The sequence below is a fragment of the Mobula hypostoma genome, chromosome 14 (assembly GCF_963921235.1).
Source record: "Mobula hypostoma chromosome 14, sMobHyp1.1, whole genome shotgun sequence".
NCBI classification, from domain to species: domain Eukaryota; kingdom Metazoa; phylum Chordata; class Chondrichthyes; order Myliobatiformes; family Myliobatidae; genus Mobula; species Mobula hypostoma.
Window position 1 is genome coordinate 16,219,312 of NC_086110.1, and position 18,502 is coordinate 16,237,813.

At 41.9% G+C, this 18,502-nt stretch overlaps 1 protein-coding gene across 1 annotated transcript in view; it reads right to left on the bottom strand.

The window, feature by feature from the left end:
* Nucleotides 1–290: 290 nt before the first annotated feature.
* LOC134356451 (uncharacterized) overlaps nt 291–18,502 on the bottom strand; it is a 28,048-nt gene continuing 9,836 nt past the window's right edge. The window contains exons 3-6 of the mRNA XM_063067404.1: nt 10,852–11,160; nt 9,354–9,455; nt 6,671–6,714; nt 291–4,916 (exon numbers count right to left, since the gene is read on the bottom strand). Coding sequence (XP_062923474.1) covers nt 4,758–4,916; nt 6,671–6,714; nt 9,354–9,455; nt 10,852–11,160 — 614 coding nt within the window. The 3' untranslated portion in view covers nt 291–4,757. The remainder of the gene's footprint in view (nt 4,917–6,670; nt 6,715–9,353; nt 9,456–10,851; nt 11,161–18,502) is intronic.

An 18,502-nucleotide genomic window follows, 5' to 3' on the forward strand; every position in this document is an offset into this window, starting at 1 on the left:
GTGATTGAGTTATTTTCCCAGTTCCTTGAGGTGCCTGCTGGAGGTAGACCAGGTCTCAGCACACGGCAAAGCAAGGGACACTGCTGCTGCAAGTTCTCTGCCCACGTCTGAGGTCTTGATCTTTGAATGTCCATTTCATCAGTCAACCAAAAGGTGCACTGGTGCATTGAAAGCTGCTGATTTTCATCATCAGTGTCCACCTTCATCCTGAACTGTCTCCCAAATTACAAGGAAATGGTCCATGTTCACCAGAACCTGATTGTAAATCTTTATTATCAGAGGGTGCAGTGTTGCAGTGGGGGTGGGGGGCGGGGATGTAAAGGACAGTTACCTTCCTGAGGCAGAACGTAAGGTCTATCTATTCCCTTGTTTCAGTGGGATGAAGAGCCGGGGCTCCTGTGCCTGATCCCACTCCCATGCATAATCAAAATGTGTTAGCAATACTTAAAGTTCTGATGTTTTAAGACATTGTAATACCAATGAGCCTTTGATCAATTATTTTAATGTTAATATAGCAATAAAACATAAGCTGAAAAAGCTTTTTAAAAAAATAATTGAATGATTTTGATGTTCAAATGCTTGAGTCTAGACTCTAACTAAGGAAACAAAGAACTACCTTTTAACAATAAAGTCAAAGACGCGGAGAAATGTTTTCTAATCTACATATTGTGCTGTATAGTTGTTGTAAGTCTTATTGAACTGACATGCTTTGATCTATTATCTCTGATGAAATTTAACTCTCCACACTATCGATGTTGAAACTAAAATATTATTTGTCTGTTTTTCTATTGCTGAACATTTCCGTGACTTCTGTGCTGGCTGCCAGGAAACTCCACTGAGACAGACTAATTTCTCTTTGAGAATATATGTTGCCTAAACCAGTCCAAGCCTATAAGTCATGTTTGTACTTTCTCTTCAGGAATATGTTCCTCACAGTGCAGAGATTGTGCTTGTATCATAAGCAAGATTGTTATCTGTTCCCTAACACAACACACTGTCCACAATTAATGGTATTTACACCACAGTACTGACTATGTGCAGACGGTGCTCACAATATTGTTTCATGAGAGTTACTGGGAATTACCTAAAAGATTGCCTCATTCACCATTTTGTTAACAGATAGCACCATCCATTCATCTTGCAAGGCTTTTTAAGAATTCTTATATTGTTTGAAATTAATCACAAATTGTGATTTTGGAGTTTTGGCAGAATTCAAGAGAAGAGAATGAATACAAGGAACTCTGTCTTTGAGGCTGAATTTGATCCTACACAATCAATACACTGATGAAAACTCCATAGTAGCTCCTGATATTTAGGTAATGTGCACATTTTAAGAGTCTATGACTGCTAGAAAACAATGAAGCGTTAGAAAATGAATGATTAGATATCTATTGCTCTGGTATGTAAAGGAATCCTAAATCAGAAAATAGATAACTTCTCAACAACGTATTTAAAAACCTGAGGTATAGAGATTAATTATAATTTTCAGCAATAAAACTTTCAATTCAAATTAACAGGGCTTAATTAAATTAGAGGATTTATTGTATCAGAGACCATCAGAAAAGGGAGGAATGATTCCAATGGGATTGCTCTGCCTAGACCTAGCATAATCCTAGTGGGCAGAGTAGCCTCCAGTGTAGTAGTAAGTGCAATTAAATTTATTTGAATGAAAAGGAAAAGGAGTGGGACCAACTTGTTGTATCACTCTTACAGCTATACATGTGTAGCCACTCTAAAGGGTTTTGATGCTGTGTAATTTGTTTAATTTGGCCTCAAGGTTGGCATAAACATCATGGAAGGACCTGTTCCTCTACTGTTCTACAATTCTATGAACAGCCAATTATAGAACTGGTTCACCATGGTATGTCTTATAAATCACCTTTACATGGGTTTCAGAAACATACCTGTACGTTTCTTATGTAATAGTAATGTGGTTTTCAGTGGAATGCAGTCACATTTCCCCAGATTAAAATTAAGTTCTTGATTAATTTGATGTTTTATCGGGGTACATTTCGACTTGCTGTTTGTGTTACTTTCAAACTACAAACTGATTGATCCAGATGAAATGTTCCTATTCCACAATTGACTCTGAGCTCTTGATGAAGAAGCTGCTGTCTAAATTTTATCAGTCACTATATTGACAACATAATCTTGGTTGGATCTTCTGCCAAACAACTTCAAAATACAGCTAATGCATTTTGGACTACTCTCAGAGCGTGTGTGCCTTAAGAACCCCATAATGGGATCTGCATTGTTATAGGTTATAAACTGGTGCACACAGTAACCTGGTACTCAGCGCTTGTAACTCTATGCATTAAGTCTATACAAAATGCTCATTCATCTCCAGAATATATTTCCTTTTATTACTGGCCACCACTTGTCTTCTTCCTAATTTTCCCAAACACAATCCAATCTCTGATTTATATTTATCACCTATTTTTACACAGCTAAGGAAAATGGTTACATGAGTTATGGTGCAATATTTTCTTTATCATCAGGGCAAGGGTGCTAGAAACTTGGGTCGGGCTACTTGCAATTTACAACCAGCCCACTTTATGGCATGCTCAGAGTTTTAATGAGGCTATTGTCACAAACACAAGTTGCATTACATTATCTCCTAGTTTCTGGCACGGATGGGAGATTGTCTGACTGGCAGGAGGCGGGGGAATAAAGAAGTCCTTTTCTGGTTGGCTGCTGGTGACTAGCTGTGTTCCCTCTGTGTTGGGGCCACGTCTGTTTACATTGTATGTCAATGATTCGGATGATGGAATTGATGGCTTTGTGGCCAAATTTGCAGACAATTATAGGTGGAAGGGCAGGTAGTTTTGAGGAAGCAGGGAGTTTGCGGAAGGACTTAGGTTGAGAGAATGGACAAAGAAGTGGCAGATGGAATATAGTATAGGGAAGTGTATGATTATGCATTTTATTAGAAGGAACAAAGGAGTAGTCAATTTTCTAAACAGGGAGAAGACTCAAAAATCAGAGATGCAAAGGGACTTGGGAGTCCTCATGCAGGATTCCCTACAGGTTAACTTGCAGGTTGAATCAGTGGTACGGAAGGCAAGGCGATGTTAGCATTCATTTCGAGAGGACTAGAATAGAAACCCAAGGATGTAATGCTGAAGCTTTATAAGGCACTGGTCATACCACACTTGGAATATTCTGAGCAATTTTGGGCCCCTTATCTGAGAAAAGATGTGCTGGCATTGGATAGGGTGCAGAGGAGGTTCACAAAAATGATTTTGGGAATGAAAGGCATATCAGATGAGGAATGTTTTATGGCTCTGGGCCTATACTCGCTCACTGAAACCTGTTGACTGATTATTAAAAAGGCCTACTGTTACATGCTCAAGGAGATCTGTGTTTTTTTTGTGAGAATGATGTAATGGTCTTTTGGAGGTCACCTGATGTGATTTTCCCGCCGATGTGAGGTCACGTGATGACATGTGCACCATGGCTATATAAGGGTCGAACCCAGGTGATGCAGTTAGTTTTTAGTTTATAGATTTCCAGGTAGAATGTGCTGTGTCCCCGTTTCTGTTGCGTGTTTGCTTTTGTGATGCAGTTTCATTTTTAAAACGGAGTATTGTGTTCTATTGCAAGATACCATATTATTGGACTGGAAATTTTTGCTAGATGTGTTGATTTACTCAATTCCAAAAGTAGAAGGGAGAGTGAAGACTTTATCGAGTTACAGGATCGAAGGATTGAGAGGAGTCGGCATCGTTTGGCAGTTTAATAAAGGATCAACCTTATTGAGTCTTCGTTGGAAGATCACGACCTGCATCAAGATAACTCTTGCCAAAAAGAGCAAGGAGTTCATGCAACGGTTTGCTCTCTCTCTCTAAAAGAACTTAAGATCAGTTGTCTTAAACTGTTTATTTTCGGCATCAGGAATCCTGTGGACAGAACCAGCAGGAAAGTCGCATCTGTGAAGAATTCCTTCTCCAGAGAAGTCACTCCCAATTGGACGTGTAAATTTGTTGGACTTTCGAATTTAACATTTTAAGAACTATATCTGACTTTACCGCTTTAAGAACTGTTTTTGCATTTAACTCTTTAAGAAACCAGTGCCGAGTGAAGAGTTGTTTGAACGGCTGCATATAGGTTAACTTCTGGTTAAAGTTTTCGGGTGTTTTTTTTTTCCTTATCATTTATCCGTGTTTAATAAATGTTTGGTTGTTTTTATATAACCTGTCTCGATTGATATTCATTGTTGCCGTTTACGTAACACTAAATGGAGTGGATGTGGAGAGGATGCTTTCTCTAGTGGGGGAGTCTAGGACCAGAGGCCACAGCCTCAGAATTGAGGGATATCCATTTAGAACAGATGAGGAGGAATTTCTTTAGCCAAATGGTAGTGAATCTGTGGAATTCATTGCCAGAGGCAGCTGTGCAGGCCAAGTCATCAAGTATATTTAAAGCAGAGGTTGACAGCTTCTAGATTAGTCGGGATGTGAAAGATTACAGGGAGAAGGCAGGAGAATGGGATTGAGGGGATAATGGAATGGTTGGAATGGACCGGATGGGATGAATGGCCTCATTCTGCTGCTATGAATATGGTCTTACTTTTAACACGCAGGAAGATATTAGGAAAATATGCTGAAGAGATTGAAACATCTAAAAGAGTTGTTAATATATATTTGATATTTAAATCTTTGGACCAACCAGGAATGGAGAGGAACCTTATTGTTGTATGTGGTCCAGTGCTGTTCCGAGTTTTCGTTGTTCCGATAGCTCTTTCCGCAGCCCTATTGCTATTTGAATTGTGGAGTAGCATAAACATTCTTGCCAAGTCCCTGCTGCCTTCTTGGGGGGACATGCGGGCATCGTGGTCTCTGGTTCATGTTCCTGAGCTCTGTGCCTTTCGCGACACTTCTGGGAGGCATCCTTTGACCAGGCAGTATCTGCGTATGCTAAAAGGTAATATTATAACAGAGGTTAATAAAATGTTGACTGGTAGCACTAAAATCTTCAGAGGTTACAGGGTTTTCTTTTGATTGCCTTTGCCCTGTGTTGGAGGCATTAAAATCCTATGGCCTCACTGACCTGCAGCAATGAAGGTTAACACTGCCAGGTTTCCTGAGGGCCCTTCCATTTTACTCCTTCCCCTCTGACCTGCTGCTTCTGCCTGACACTCAGATAGAAAGATTCATCATATTTGAATGAGCCTTTGTCAAAAGATGGATCAGTTTTGCTCACTGCCTCGAGCCATCCACACCTACCTCCAGTCGGCATTGGTTAAAGTCAGAGCCTATCGTGGTAAAATCACTTGGAGTTAGAAATGGCCTTTCGACTTTTCATGATGACTCAATGTGACATGTTGAAGGGTCGAAGGCGTTGGGGGGTGGTTTTTGGACCCTTGTGAGGAGGGGTTGCTTGGACTTCTGTCTGGGGGGGTCTGCCTGTGTTGCTTTCAGACTGACAATTTTGCAGGAGTTATGTTTTGTGAATTGGGTTCTACTTTCCTGTCTTTGTCTATAAGCTAGTCCTAACAATACTCTTAAGTTAGACAAATGTTCAATATGACCTTGCAATTCTTGTTTCACCTTGCACGGTGTGGTAAAACTGTCTAAAAAATGAGGAACTACCTCATTGTGCACAATCTCAGTTTGATGGCTTTTCTCTTTCAAGGTAACCAAAGGGTCTTTGTCTTAAAATACCACTGTTGCTGGGCATGTGACTATGGGGATAGCTAACCCTTGTTTCCTGTTACATGGCATAAATGATATAAAAACTCTGTGTCTCTGTACTTTGAGGGAGAGAGACCACTGGTACGGATCCTGTGCGTGTCCAAGAAATGCGCTCTCTTTCCAGTAGCGAGCTACGAATAAAGAAGTTGTTTTATCTCCTGTAGTATTGTGCATTCTTGCATTGGGTAACAGGTGATAATTAGAAGTAGGGTTTTAACAAATGGATCCCATTAACATGCCTTTGGCTCCTGTCACTCTGGACCCCCCTTATCCATGTACTGCACGAACTTACCTATATGCTATGGCACCTGCCTCAGCTGTTTTCTTTTACATATATTTACATTCCATATACACACCACCCTCTGAGTGAAGAAGTTGGCCATCAGGTTCCTTTTTACAAAATCTTTCTACTCTCACTTTAAACCTATGCCCCCTAGTTTTGGTTCCCTTTCCTTGAGGAAAAAGTCTGTGCATCCACCCTTGAAACATAGAAAACTGGGGTTCATTAAACAGAACTCCTTCTGTAGGTCAGACAGCATCTATGGAGAGCAATAGTCAGTTAAGACCCCGAAATGTCGACTATTTATCGCTCTCTATAGCTGCTGCCTGACCTGCTGGATTCTCCCAGCAGTTGCTCTGGATTTCCAGCGTCTGCAGAATCTCTAGTGTTTAATCCTTCTGTGCAAGGTCCGCCAGGAAACTGAGGGAGAGTCTTTTGGATCATTGATCTTTAACTAATTATTCAAACATGCTGAGGAAATTCAAGTTCCAACTTTCATATTTCCTTACAAGATGAAAGGAGGCCATTCACCCATCAAGTTCATGCCACTCCATCATGTTTAGGATCCAGGGCACAAATGTAAGCTGAATGATAGTCACCTTTTGACCTGTTCTTTCCTCACAGTCTACATTTTGTACATTTTATTCCACATTGTGAACAAATTATAGAGTTGCTGGTAATGCTGCTGTCTGCTTACCATCTCTTTAGGAACACTTCGATATTCATCACTTCTTCTTTTGCCTGGTATAAATTAATTGACAAGAAACATAATTGTTAAAATATTCTGTGCAAATATTAGAACAGATTTTCTTTCGAAAGAAGATACATAGGAGGACGTTGATTTAAGTCAGCATTTCTCAACTGGGGTTGCGTGAGAGTTCATGATTTTAACGAATAAACATTATTTTTTGTATCTTGCATGATGCTAGCACTTGCAGTGGTTGGCAACTCTCTGCAAGGCTGTGGAAAAAATGTTTTGACTTCAAGTGACCCGATTCTTGGACTTAAATGGAAACTGAATCTTTGGAAAAACCATGTTGCAAAATGAAATCTTAAAATGTTTCCACTGCTGCTTGGGCTTGAGAGTGGGGAAAGATACCAGAAAGTCTTGAAAAGCAACTGGAAGAACTGCAGAACAAAATTGAACAGTATTTTTCCTCACTTTCAACACAAGTGTATGTCTGGGTGAGGGACCCTTTCACTGAATCTTCTGCTCAGCCTGAGAACTTGACTTTGAGAGAAGAGGAAGAACATTGTGAGCTGCCCTCTGATTGTGCACTCAAGATGAGATGTACTGATCTGCCCCTGGACAAGTTCTGGATTTCTGTGAAAGAAGAATATCCTACCAGTCATAGGAAAGCAATGAATATTGTGCTGCAGTTTTCAACTTCTTACATGTGTGAGCAAGCTTTTTCTTGTTTAACAAGCATCCTTTGCAAGGATACAAATCATCTCATTTCAGTTGAGAGTGAAATCCTGTATGCTTATCTCAAGTTTGACCCAGCATTGTTTGTGCAGAGGTTTCACATGCTGGGCCTATATTTAGAAAAATAGAGGGTTAGGGGTAGCCCTAGGTAATTTCTAAAGTAAGTACGTCTTCAGCGCAGCATTGTGGGCTGAAGGACCTGTATTGTGCTGTAGGTTTTCTATATTTCTATGTTTCTATATTTCAGGCTGATCATGTCACTTTGTTAGAAATTTTCTTTTAAAAAGTCTTGTATAAAATTGTGTCTTAGGTTATACTTTTATTCAATTTAGTCATAGTCATAGTCATACTTTATTGATCCCGGGGGAATTTGCTTTGGTTTTTTAGTAACTTTAGTATTCAATATTGTCAATAACTTTTCATGTTGTATTACATTAATTAAAATCAATTTGCAACCTTTATTTAAATTAAATCTACCGAGCCTACCTTTAGAAAAATTAAATATCATTTTGATTTAAGCTAACTATTTAACAGAAATGTATTCAGCTTTGAAAATAAGCAGATACTAGTTAGCTGTAAATGACTGTTGTATGATTGATACAATGGCACGGTAGCAGAGTTGTTAGAACGATGCTTTACAGTACCACTGACCGGGGTTCAATTCCCACTGTTGCCCATAAGGAGTTTGTACGTTCTCCCTGTGATCACCTGGGTTTTCTCTGGTTAACTCCTGCAGTCCAAAGCTGAACTGGTTGGTAGGTTAATTAGTCACTGCAAATTTTCCAAAGCCGTACTGGTTGGTAGGTTAATTAATCACTGAAAATTGTTCCATGATTAGGCTAGGGTTAAATCAGGGGTTGTTGGGTGGAGCAGCTCGAAGGACCAGAGGGCTGACTCTCCACTGTATGTCAATAGGGAAATTCATGGGATATTTTTATGATTGCATGTTAATATCAGATACAACGCTCCACTTGCACAAATATAACAAAATTTTCAATGCCAAATATTTTTAATAAAAGCCAAAACATGTCATTTAAGTTTATCGCTACAAATGAAATTAATAGAGTAATTTTTAGATTTTGACTAATGCATCTGGCCTAGGTTGGATCAAAAAGCAATGTAATGCAGCTGTAGAAATCTGAAATGAAACAAAATATTGGAAGCACTCAGCAGGTCAGGCAGTAACGAGTAATCCTAGTTGTTAGATTATGAGTGAGATGATAGTGAATCGTAACATATTTTTTAGAGATAGAGCATGGTGGCAGACCCTGCTGGCCCAATGAGCCCAATTACACCTCTCCCACTCATCTCTACTTGTTTGGGATGGGAGGGGAAACTGGAGCACCTGAGGAAATCCAGGTAAGCATGAGAAGACCGTAGAAACACATAACAGCAGTGGGAAGTGAACCTGGGTCGCTGGCACTGTAAACAATACCCTCCTCTGCTGCCAGATTTTGAACAATCCTTAACTAGGCTGGAAGTTAATTTGGTCTCTGACCTTGAATATTGTCCCAAGGGGGCTTGGGACATTTACCCTGGTGCAGTCTACATGGGTAGATAATGAGGATATGGTTGGGACTTTGATGCTGTTGATAAGAGATAAAAGATAAAATATCGTTTACAACTGTGGTTCAGGAATACTGAATGGAGCAGATCAATCGGACAGGACAGCCAATGAATAACATGCATTGCCTGTCTTGCTGTTAATTGAGATATTACAAAAACCGCATGGTATACCAGCAAGTGCGCAGGTTGTGGTAACTGCTGTTGTATTTACTTCGGCAGATTATCAACTTCCCCATTAGCACAAAACCCACTTTGTCGCTTCACTGAATTATCAGTCAAATCTGAGTACAGAGACTGAAGATAAATTCTATAATGTTGCCTCAAATCATTTAAAGTAGTTTAGGGAAATGCACAAGGTGTAAATAGTTTACCAGTCTGGCTCACTTACGCTTGCATACTAAACATATGACCGTAAGAAGGAGAAGCAGAACGAATGCGGCAGCCGCTGCACAGACGTAAATCCACCAGGGGAAAACAGCTGTCTGTCTGTCTGCAAAGTGCAAATATATTACTCCATTAAATACTTATACCAGACCACAAGAAATGAGAACAATAACCCTGTTCTGCGTGTCGATATGCAAAGTAACAATAAGATTTTATCTGACAATACCACATCCTGTTTCGTGAACACACGGGTTGTAAATAACAGTGGCTTGTATATCAGATACAATTTCTAAAGTGAATTCTGGGAAGGAACGGGGCAATGGGTAGCAGGGAGCAATTTTAGTCTCCTTTTTTTCTCGTGGGGTCCCGGTTCACTGATCATATAGAAATATTGCTTCCTTAAAGCGATTGCAACTGCACTAAAATCAAAACGTTGTATGTTATTTGTTTACAAGTTTCAAAAAGAATTGCTAAAGAGCATGATTTCGCAGCAAAATGAAATGCAATTTCGGAATCTTCCCTCTGGGTCCTTAGAAGAGTGAAAGCCAGGGCCAGGCACGAGAGAGAGGGAGTTGTATCCCTACCCCAGTGGCAGTTGAGGGGGAGATGGCAGAGAGCGAGTGAGACTGTCTACTGAACTTATGAATATTGGAGCGCAGTTTCATGTGTGGCTGGCTGGGAAACACGTTGCTGCTTCGGGATTCCTGAGTGTAACTATATTCTCTCCTTAATGCTGAAAGGAGATATAATGGAATTATACAGTAAGGGCGAGGACTTTCGGCCCATCGTTGGACGCTATATCCAATTAGTTATTTTGCACTGTTATTTCCAGTTGCCGTGGATTTATTTTCCTTCCTAAGTGTGTAAGTGTGCATCAGTTTTCTGGTGGAAGTTACTGCCCCGAGGCACTTTGAGACAGTGCTTTCCAAAGCTCAGCGAACTCTGAGACACTCGCTCCGCGGTGCCAGTTCCCTCTCGTCAGACTAGCCATTGCAACAGACTCGCCAGGACAAAGAGATTTGTCCCAAAATTTTGCCTAGGATTCCATTCTACATTCTGGATGCACATGAACGCCTAAATGGTCGGGAAAATAAAACTCAGTTGATCCGACAGACTCAGGATTAAGTACCCGGCTAGCAAGAATTTCATTCGAGCTGTTTCATTAGTTCTCCGACACACATTAAGTTGGCTATTTTGGGAGACCTGTACACGGTAAGGATAGAGCGGACCCGGTATTTCACGGGAGCGCGACCACCGGAACCAGGCCGGTGATAAGCAGAGGGGAGCCGGGTTTATATCACCCGGTCGTCCAGATGCTGAACTATCGGCATCTCTGTGATCGGAAAGCAGCGTTTATTGAATTCCGCTCCGGTCCCTCCAGTCCAATTGTAGCCATCGGATCCACTCCCGAGGGTTGTCTACAAAACGGCCATCCTCATGGCAAAAGCAAGACATCCGATTACATCCACACAGCCCGGCGAACATTACAACAAGCACCGTACCTTTAGCGCTGGCAATGTACGTGTAATTTTGCTTTTGAACCCTGTTGCCGGGATAGGTGACTTGGCAGGTGTACACTGTCGCGTTCCTGGCTGGACGCACAACCTCAAGTGAGCTGGAGACTCGGAAGAGATCTCCCTGCAACGGCTCCACGTGTGGCTTGGCGCCGCTTCCAACCTCCGTGTTGTCCGCCATCCATGCAAAGGCCAGCTCCCGGGACTGCGATTCGGCAACCGTACAGACAAGCCTCAGGATCATCGAAGAGCCTTTCCTAACCAGCGTGGAGGTAATCTGCGGCAGGTTCAGGGAAGCTTCAACACAGGTGGGAGAAACGGAGTGAATTATCAATTCCAGACTTCATTGTTTTTCATTCTTATTTTACATTGTAATAACCAGTTTATTTTGTTCTTCTATTATTGTGCACTAATTTATAATAAAAATATTATTAGTATAATAATCAGATTTTATTCAATTATATGTTTATTTTCTCAGTCTTATTTTGCATGGTAATATCAAACTTATTCTCTTAATATTACTATTTTGCAATATTTCATCATACAACTTGTCAGTATTATCAGGTTTTATTCAAATTTTCAGTCTGATTTTTGCATTGTAATATTAAATTTATTCTATTTATATTACGATTCTTTTGCACAGTTTTTATAATAAGTTATTCGTTATTATTATTTTCTGCGGCCATTACGTTGTAATTTTTGCCCGTTTGCTCCTGCCGACTATTACACTGTAGAAGGAGAAATCGGTGCCTTTTCCCCCACGGTGTGATTTCGCGGAAGTTCCAGCCCTGTTTGCAAAATCGGTCGGAACCCCGAGCCTCGACAATGTTAACACTACCCGGTCTCCTCTCGCCGGGATTCGCACCGAACTGCTGACGTAGTGATCCCGTCCCAGCTCGATAAACGGTCGCGCTGTATTGAATGTTTTCAGTAGATATAAACCACACCATTTCAGAATGACTCGGGCTCAAACACCAGACCGATCACACCGATATTGTGTCCACAACACTGACGAATGATTAGGTGACGTTTGTTCCCGACCGAACGGCGTAGATGAGATTCCGCCCTTTCTCTGGGACCTCACCGTCCCGTGTAGCTATCAGATTCAATTCGTTTCCCCGGTGTTAACCCATGAGCGTCGCGGTGTAAAAATAGAAAATCAAGAGGTAATTTGCAGCAGATAGTAATCTGTGGAAGAAAAACAGTTAACTTTCCACCGCTGCCTGTTAACGTAACCGGTAACGCATGGTTCCTGCAGTTTCAGTTTTTATTTCCGATTTCCAGCACCTGCGCCTTTCCTTAAATTCCATAAGGCAGGCGGTCTTAGATAAACTCCGTCTCTTCGTGGTTGGAAACAGGGTTGGGTGTGTGGGCACGGGATCATCAGAATGAAATGAGGAGTGTTTAACGTATCATCTTCTCCTGCGATGCAGCAGTCCGCACAAGCGTTGCTTTTTGGGCATTATTAGAACTTTGGTTTGCTTGGAGCTTTACAAGACCCTTCCAGGCTCTGATTTGTTGCATTCAATGGTCCCCACTGAACGCTGCCCTTTTCCGGCCCTTCCCTTGTATACAGGGGTCTTTTGCGATTTGCAGCAGTGGGTCCAGTGCTGTGATTTGCTTCCCGCAGCTTTTCCACTGGGTGGATTAATAAGGCAGCAGGTGGTGACTGACGGCCAGGAGCCAGCAGCCCCGGCTGACCGGCTTACTGGTGCGAAGGAATTTCAGTTATGGAGGCATTCAGTAATGGAGATATGAAAACATATGAAATGGTGACTACCAGGTAACCATTCATACACATCCCAGGTACCAGAACATTGCTGTTTATGTCTTGCTATTTCAAGCCATCATCTGTGAGGAAACCTGCCTCCACCCCCACCCCCCACCCTGGCCAAGTGTTCCACATTCTAACTACCCTCCCCTCTGGGTGAAAATATCTCCTTCAGATCCCCTCTCAACCACCTATCCTTTACTTTAAGCCCCTGTCCTTCCGTTTTAGATCCTTTTTCTACCCTGCCTATGCACTTTCATAAGCTTGAAGGCTTTAAACAGCTTCTTCCCCACTCCCTGTCCATCCCGGACCTCCTTCAGTCCAAAAGAAGCAAACTCGGTGTATTCAATCTTTGCTCATTGCTGAAACACCTTATCACAGGCAGTACTACTTTGACTCTCCTCTGCACTCTCCAGTGCAATTTGGTGCTTCTCATGGTGTTGCAGCTGGAACTGCACAGGTTTTCAGCCTCGTCTCGTCTCTTGCACTACTCTGTCAGCCCCTTCCTGGGCTCAATCACAAAGAAGGCAAAACAAGAGCCTCACTTCATTAGGAGTTTCAGGCAATTCGGATTGTCACCACTTCCTACAGACGTACCATGGAGAGAATTCTAACTGGCTGCATCACCATATCGTATCACTGCACAGGATCAGAAAAAGCTGCAGAACGCTGTTCCATCATGGACAGTAGCCCCTCATCATCAAGGACTTCTTCAAAAAACAAAACCTCAGAAAGGCAGCATCCATCGCTAAGGGCCCCCACCACCTAGGACATAGTCTCTTCTCAATACCACCATCAGACAGGAGCCTGAATACACACGCTCACCATTTCAGGAAGAGCTTCTTTCCCTCTGCTATCAGATTGCTGAACAGATAATGAGCCCATGAACACTACCGCACGGTTTTGCTTTCTTTTTGCACTAATTTAATTTATATATATATATTTCTTACTGTAATTTATAATATAGATTATGTATTGCACTATACTGCTGCCGCAAAACAACAAATTTCAAATTTCCTCCTTCCTCTACCTCCCCCTGCCATCTTTTTATTCTAGAATCTTCTTCCTTCCACTTCAGTCCTGAAGAAGGGTCTCGGCATGAAATGTCGACTGCTTATTTATTTCCATAGATGCTGCCTGACCTGCTGAGTTCCTCCAGCATTTTGTGGGTGTTGCTCTGGATTTCCAGCATCTGCAGACTTTCTTGTGTTTAAAATTTCATTACATACGTCAGCGATAATAATCCTGATTGTAATTCTGATTTCTGATTTTCCACTTCTTAGCCTATTTTGCCTGGTCCTTCCATCGTCTCCAATGACCATTCATTTCTAACTTTCCATTTCTTTTCTTAGTTGATCAAATGAAAAGACCTGGTGTTCGCAAAAGGTACAGTGAGCCTGAGGATTTGGAAAGTGTCAAAGTCAATTAATAGATCGAGAACGGCGAGTAGATTCCCTGAGTAATCTTTTGGAAAACATCATAGCAAACTGTAAATAGCTGGCAAAAGTTAATGTGGATTCCTCAACAAGTGGGTTATTTTAAAAAATGGCGGAAAAACTCTAAGAAATATTTGATATCCATGCTCACAGAAGGCACAGAAATAGTGAATAACAACAGGTCCAGAGAAAAAATAACATTAGTTAAAAACTGGAGAAATTGATTGGAGAGGGAGTTGTATGACATGTATAGGAAGCAGGGAGTAAAGAAGGTGCTTGAGGAGTATAAGAAGTGCAAGAAAATACTTAAGAAAGAAATCAGGAGGGCTAAAAGAAGACATGAGGTTGCCTTGGCAGTCAAAGTGAAGGATAATTCAAAGAGCTTTTACAGGTATATTAAGAGCAAAAGGATTGTAAGGGATAAAATTGGTCCTCTTGAAGATCAGAGTGGTCGGCTTTGTGCGGAACCAAAGGAAATGGGGGAGATCTTAAATAGGTTTTTTGCGTCTGTATTTACTAAGGAAACTGGCATGAAGTCTATGGAATTAAGGGAAACAAGTAGTGAGATCATGGAAACTGTACAAATCGAAAAGGAGGAGGTCCTTGCTGTCTTGAGGAAAATTAAAGTGGATAAATCCCTGGGACCTGACAGGGTGTTCCCTCAGACTGAAGGAGACTAGTGTTGAAATTGCAGGGGCCCTAGCTGAAATATTTAAAATGTCGCTATCTACAGGTGAGGTGCCGGAGGATTGGAGAGTGGCTCATGTTGTTCTGTTGTTTAAAAAAGGAGCGAAAAGTAATCCGGGAAATTATAGGCCAGTAAATTTAATGTCGGTAGTAGGTAAGTTATTGGAGGGAGTACTAAGAGACAGAATCTACAAGCATTTGGATAGACAGGGACTTATTAGGGAGAGTCAACATGGCTTTGTGCGTGGTAGGTCATGTTTGACCAATCTATTAGAGTTTTTCGAGAAGATTACCAGGAAAGTGAATGAAGGGAAGGCAGTGGATAATGTCTACATGGACTTGTTGATATTTATTGCAAGAGGATTTGATTACATGGGTAAATTACTGTTGTTACATTGGATCCAGATGAAACCATATCTGGAATATTGTGTACAAGTGTGATCTTCCAGTCTATAGAAGGATACACTTGGCAGTAGAGGAGGTGAACTGAAGTTTACCAGACTGATTTCTGGAATGAGGTGATGCTAATTATCCTGAGCTCACACGCTCCAAAATTTCAAGGAATAAAGCATAAAGACATCTTACTGAGCTTGAGGGAGCAGATAAAGGCATGAAATTTCCCCTGGGTGTGGTGTCAAGAACCAGAGATCTCTGTCTCATTTAGAGGTCTACCATGTAGAACAGAATGGGAAAAATATTCCTTCTCCTGGAAAACAGCGAATCTTCACAATTCTCTGTCCAAGGAACTGCAAAGACTCAGTTGCTGAGAATTTTTGGATATGAATGGATTCAAAGTTAGACAGGGAATGGTGCAGGGAAGTACCGCCTGGGTAAGAGAGGAGTCGTGGTCTGGGGTGGAGAGTGGAGCAGATGAATTACCATATGAATTACCTATTCCCCATTTCCATTCCTTAAGTTCTAACCAAAAATGCATTATTTTCACTCATTTACTCTTCCACTCCTCTACGGTTCCTTACTGGAAACTGAGGCTTCAGTGCCATAAAATATTGTTGGTTGAAGTACCGAGTGAAGTATATACCTAACCAGACCAGTTTGCCTACAAATGGGCCATTGCTTCCAGCACTGACAATTGCCCCCAACCTTGGTGCTTGCCGGCACACTTCCCTCTAAACCTTTCACCAATCTCCACCTGTGTCTCTACCCATTTGCCAGAACTAATGCTGTCATCAACTTCCATCACCCGGTGTACTACAAAAGTTCCCAAGTGCCCTCCTCCCACTGTCTAAAACTGTGGAAACTGCTGGATTCTGAGCACCGTCCTGCACAACACAACACAAACTCTGATTTTCCTGATCTTTCTCTCTCCCTCGTTGCTGGTGAAACCATGGCCATGTTTCCAATGTACAAGGCTCCATTTCTCCACCGAACTAATCCAAGATCTACATATTTAAATCCTCACAGTTGCGTTCAACAGCTTTCCCCAAAAATCCATTAACTGACCATTCTTTAGCTATCTAGTTATTAAATTGACATCCATATCATCAGGGTAGAAATTTATACAGAGTGTAAACAATTATTTTCTAGACCAATATGTTGAAGAGCCAAATGGGGTAAAGTTGAATATTGTGCAATGAAAAATTATGATCACTCTTCCCTCAAACCCATAGTTTAGCTGGTTAGAGAAAAGATGAATGAATATACAGCAAAACATCACATTGTCATGGTCCGGTCCGTGAAGTCTGTATTCCGGTTCATGATCCGGTCCATCGACCCTTGCTCCAGGTTTTCCTGTCTACCTTGGTTCTGTTCTTGTTGAGATCTAATTGAGGCAGCTGATGCTCGTTGGGGCTGGCTGCATAAATACCTTCAGAAACTAGGGCATGGCTTCTGGATTGTTCTTGTCTTTACTCCTTGTATCCCTTCCTCTGCCTTCTGTTTCCTCGCCTGAAGCCTTACCTTGTCTTGCCGGTAACTCTCACCTCGCCTGAAGTTCTTGTTTCACCTTGAATTGCCTGAAGCCTTGCCTGGTCTTGCTGGTAACTCTAGTCTCGTCTCACCTTCAGTCTTGTCCTGGAGCCACCCCGTACCTAGATCCCTTCCTGTCCCTTGCCTCCGCTGGGTAAGTCAGGCTGTCTTGCCATTACCCTGCGGCTGGTTCTGTCCCTTCCTGTCCCTAGCCTCTGTTGGGTAAGCCAGACTGTATTGCCGTTACCTAAGGTTGGTTCTGTCCCTTCCTGTCCCTTGCCTCTGTCGGGTAAGCCTGGCCGTCTTGCCGTTACCTGTGGTTGGTTCTGTCCCTTCCTTTCCCTTGCCTCTGTCAGGTAGTGATCCGCACCCTGCCCAGGAGTACTGCACCCTGCCCAGGAGGAGCCTCTAGTCTCTAGCCTCAAGCCTGAAGTCTCCTGCCTCCTGCCAAGCCTCGCCTCTAGTCTCTAGCCTCAAGCCCGAAGACTCCAGCCTCCTGCCTCCTGCCGAGCCTTGTCTCTAGTCTCTAGCCTCAAACCTGAAGACTCCAGCCTCCAGCCTCCTGCCTCCTGCCAAGCCTCGCCTCTAGTCTCTAACCTCAAGCCTGAAGATTCCAGCCTCGTCCTGCCTGCCAGCCAAGCCTCGTCCTTGCCTAGTTCTGGGGTCCGAGCCAGAGGCAAGACTTAGGTACTGGGTCCTTGTCCAGTCTCTGGCTCGGAGTCCAAGCCTGGGCTCCTAGCTCTCTTGTCCAGTCCTCACCCTGTATCCTAGTCCTGTCCCTAGTACTTCAGTGTCTGTGTCTTGCACTTGGTTCCATTCCTAGCTACCTCCTTATGACACACATTAATTCAAAGTTTAACCTGAAATTAGGCTCTTAAATCTAAGCAAAACAAATTGAAGATATGAGATGTGAACTGTGTCAGGCAGGTTTTGAATAACTACATTAATATATTTGTCTTTAAAGAAACAATAGCTAACATTGCAAAAGTCATTTACAACAAATATATCTTAAAGCATAAAAGGAAAAAAATCTAACCATGGTGATCTAAAGAAGTTAAAGATCAAAGGCAAAGATTTATAAATTTGCCAAAAAGAGCAGTTAGCCAATGATTGAAAATTTTCAGAATTCAGCAAAGGTGAAATAAGAAATAAAAGACAAAAACAAAATATGAAAACAATCCAGCAATGGGCTGCAAAATAACTGTACATAAATGAGATCAAAAGTTAACGTGAGTCCTTTATAGACTGAGGAGAACGTGAGCCAATAAATCCCCTAGCCCTGATGACCTACGTCCCGAGTTTTCAAGTGCTACTTATAGAGATAATAGACACTTTCCAAATAGTCAATTTCCAGATCCCATCGATCCCAGGCTGTTCCCACAGATTGGAAGGTGACAAATGTAACCTCACAATTAACAATTGGAGGGGAGTAATAAAAATAGGGAAAGAAAAACAGTTGAGGAGAAATGTGAGGCAATTCACTTTGGTGGAGAAAACAGATAGCAGTACTTTTTTTAAAAGGCAAGAGAATGGAAGAAGCTAGTTTTCAATGGACCAGAGAGTCTCTATATGTGATCATTAAAAGTTAACCTGCACAGACAACAAAAATTTGGGAAAGCAAAAGATATGGGTGTTGCAAAGGGAATTGAGGACAGGGGCAAAAGTATCTTATCGGAATTAATTGCAACTCTAGCGAGACTGCAGGTACTTATCTGGTCTCCCCACCTAAGGGCAGAGCTACAGATACAGTATGTGAAGAAAGGCAGTGTGGAGATGCAGTGCTTGTGGGATAGGCAGAAATTAAGCTCTCTAGAGTTTT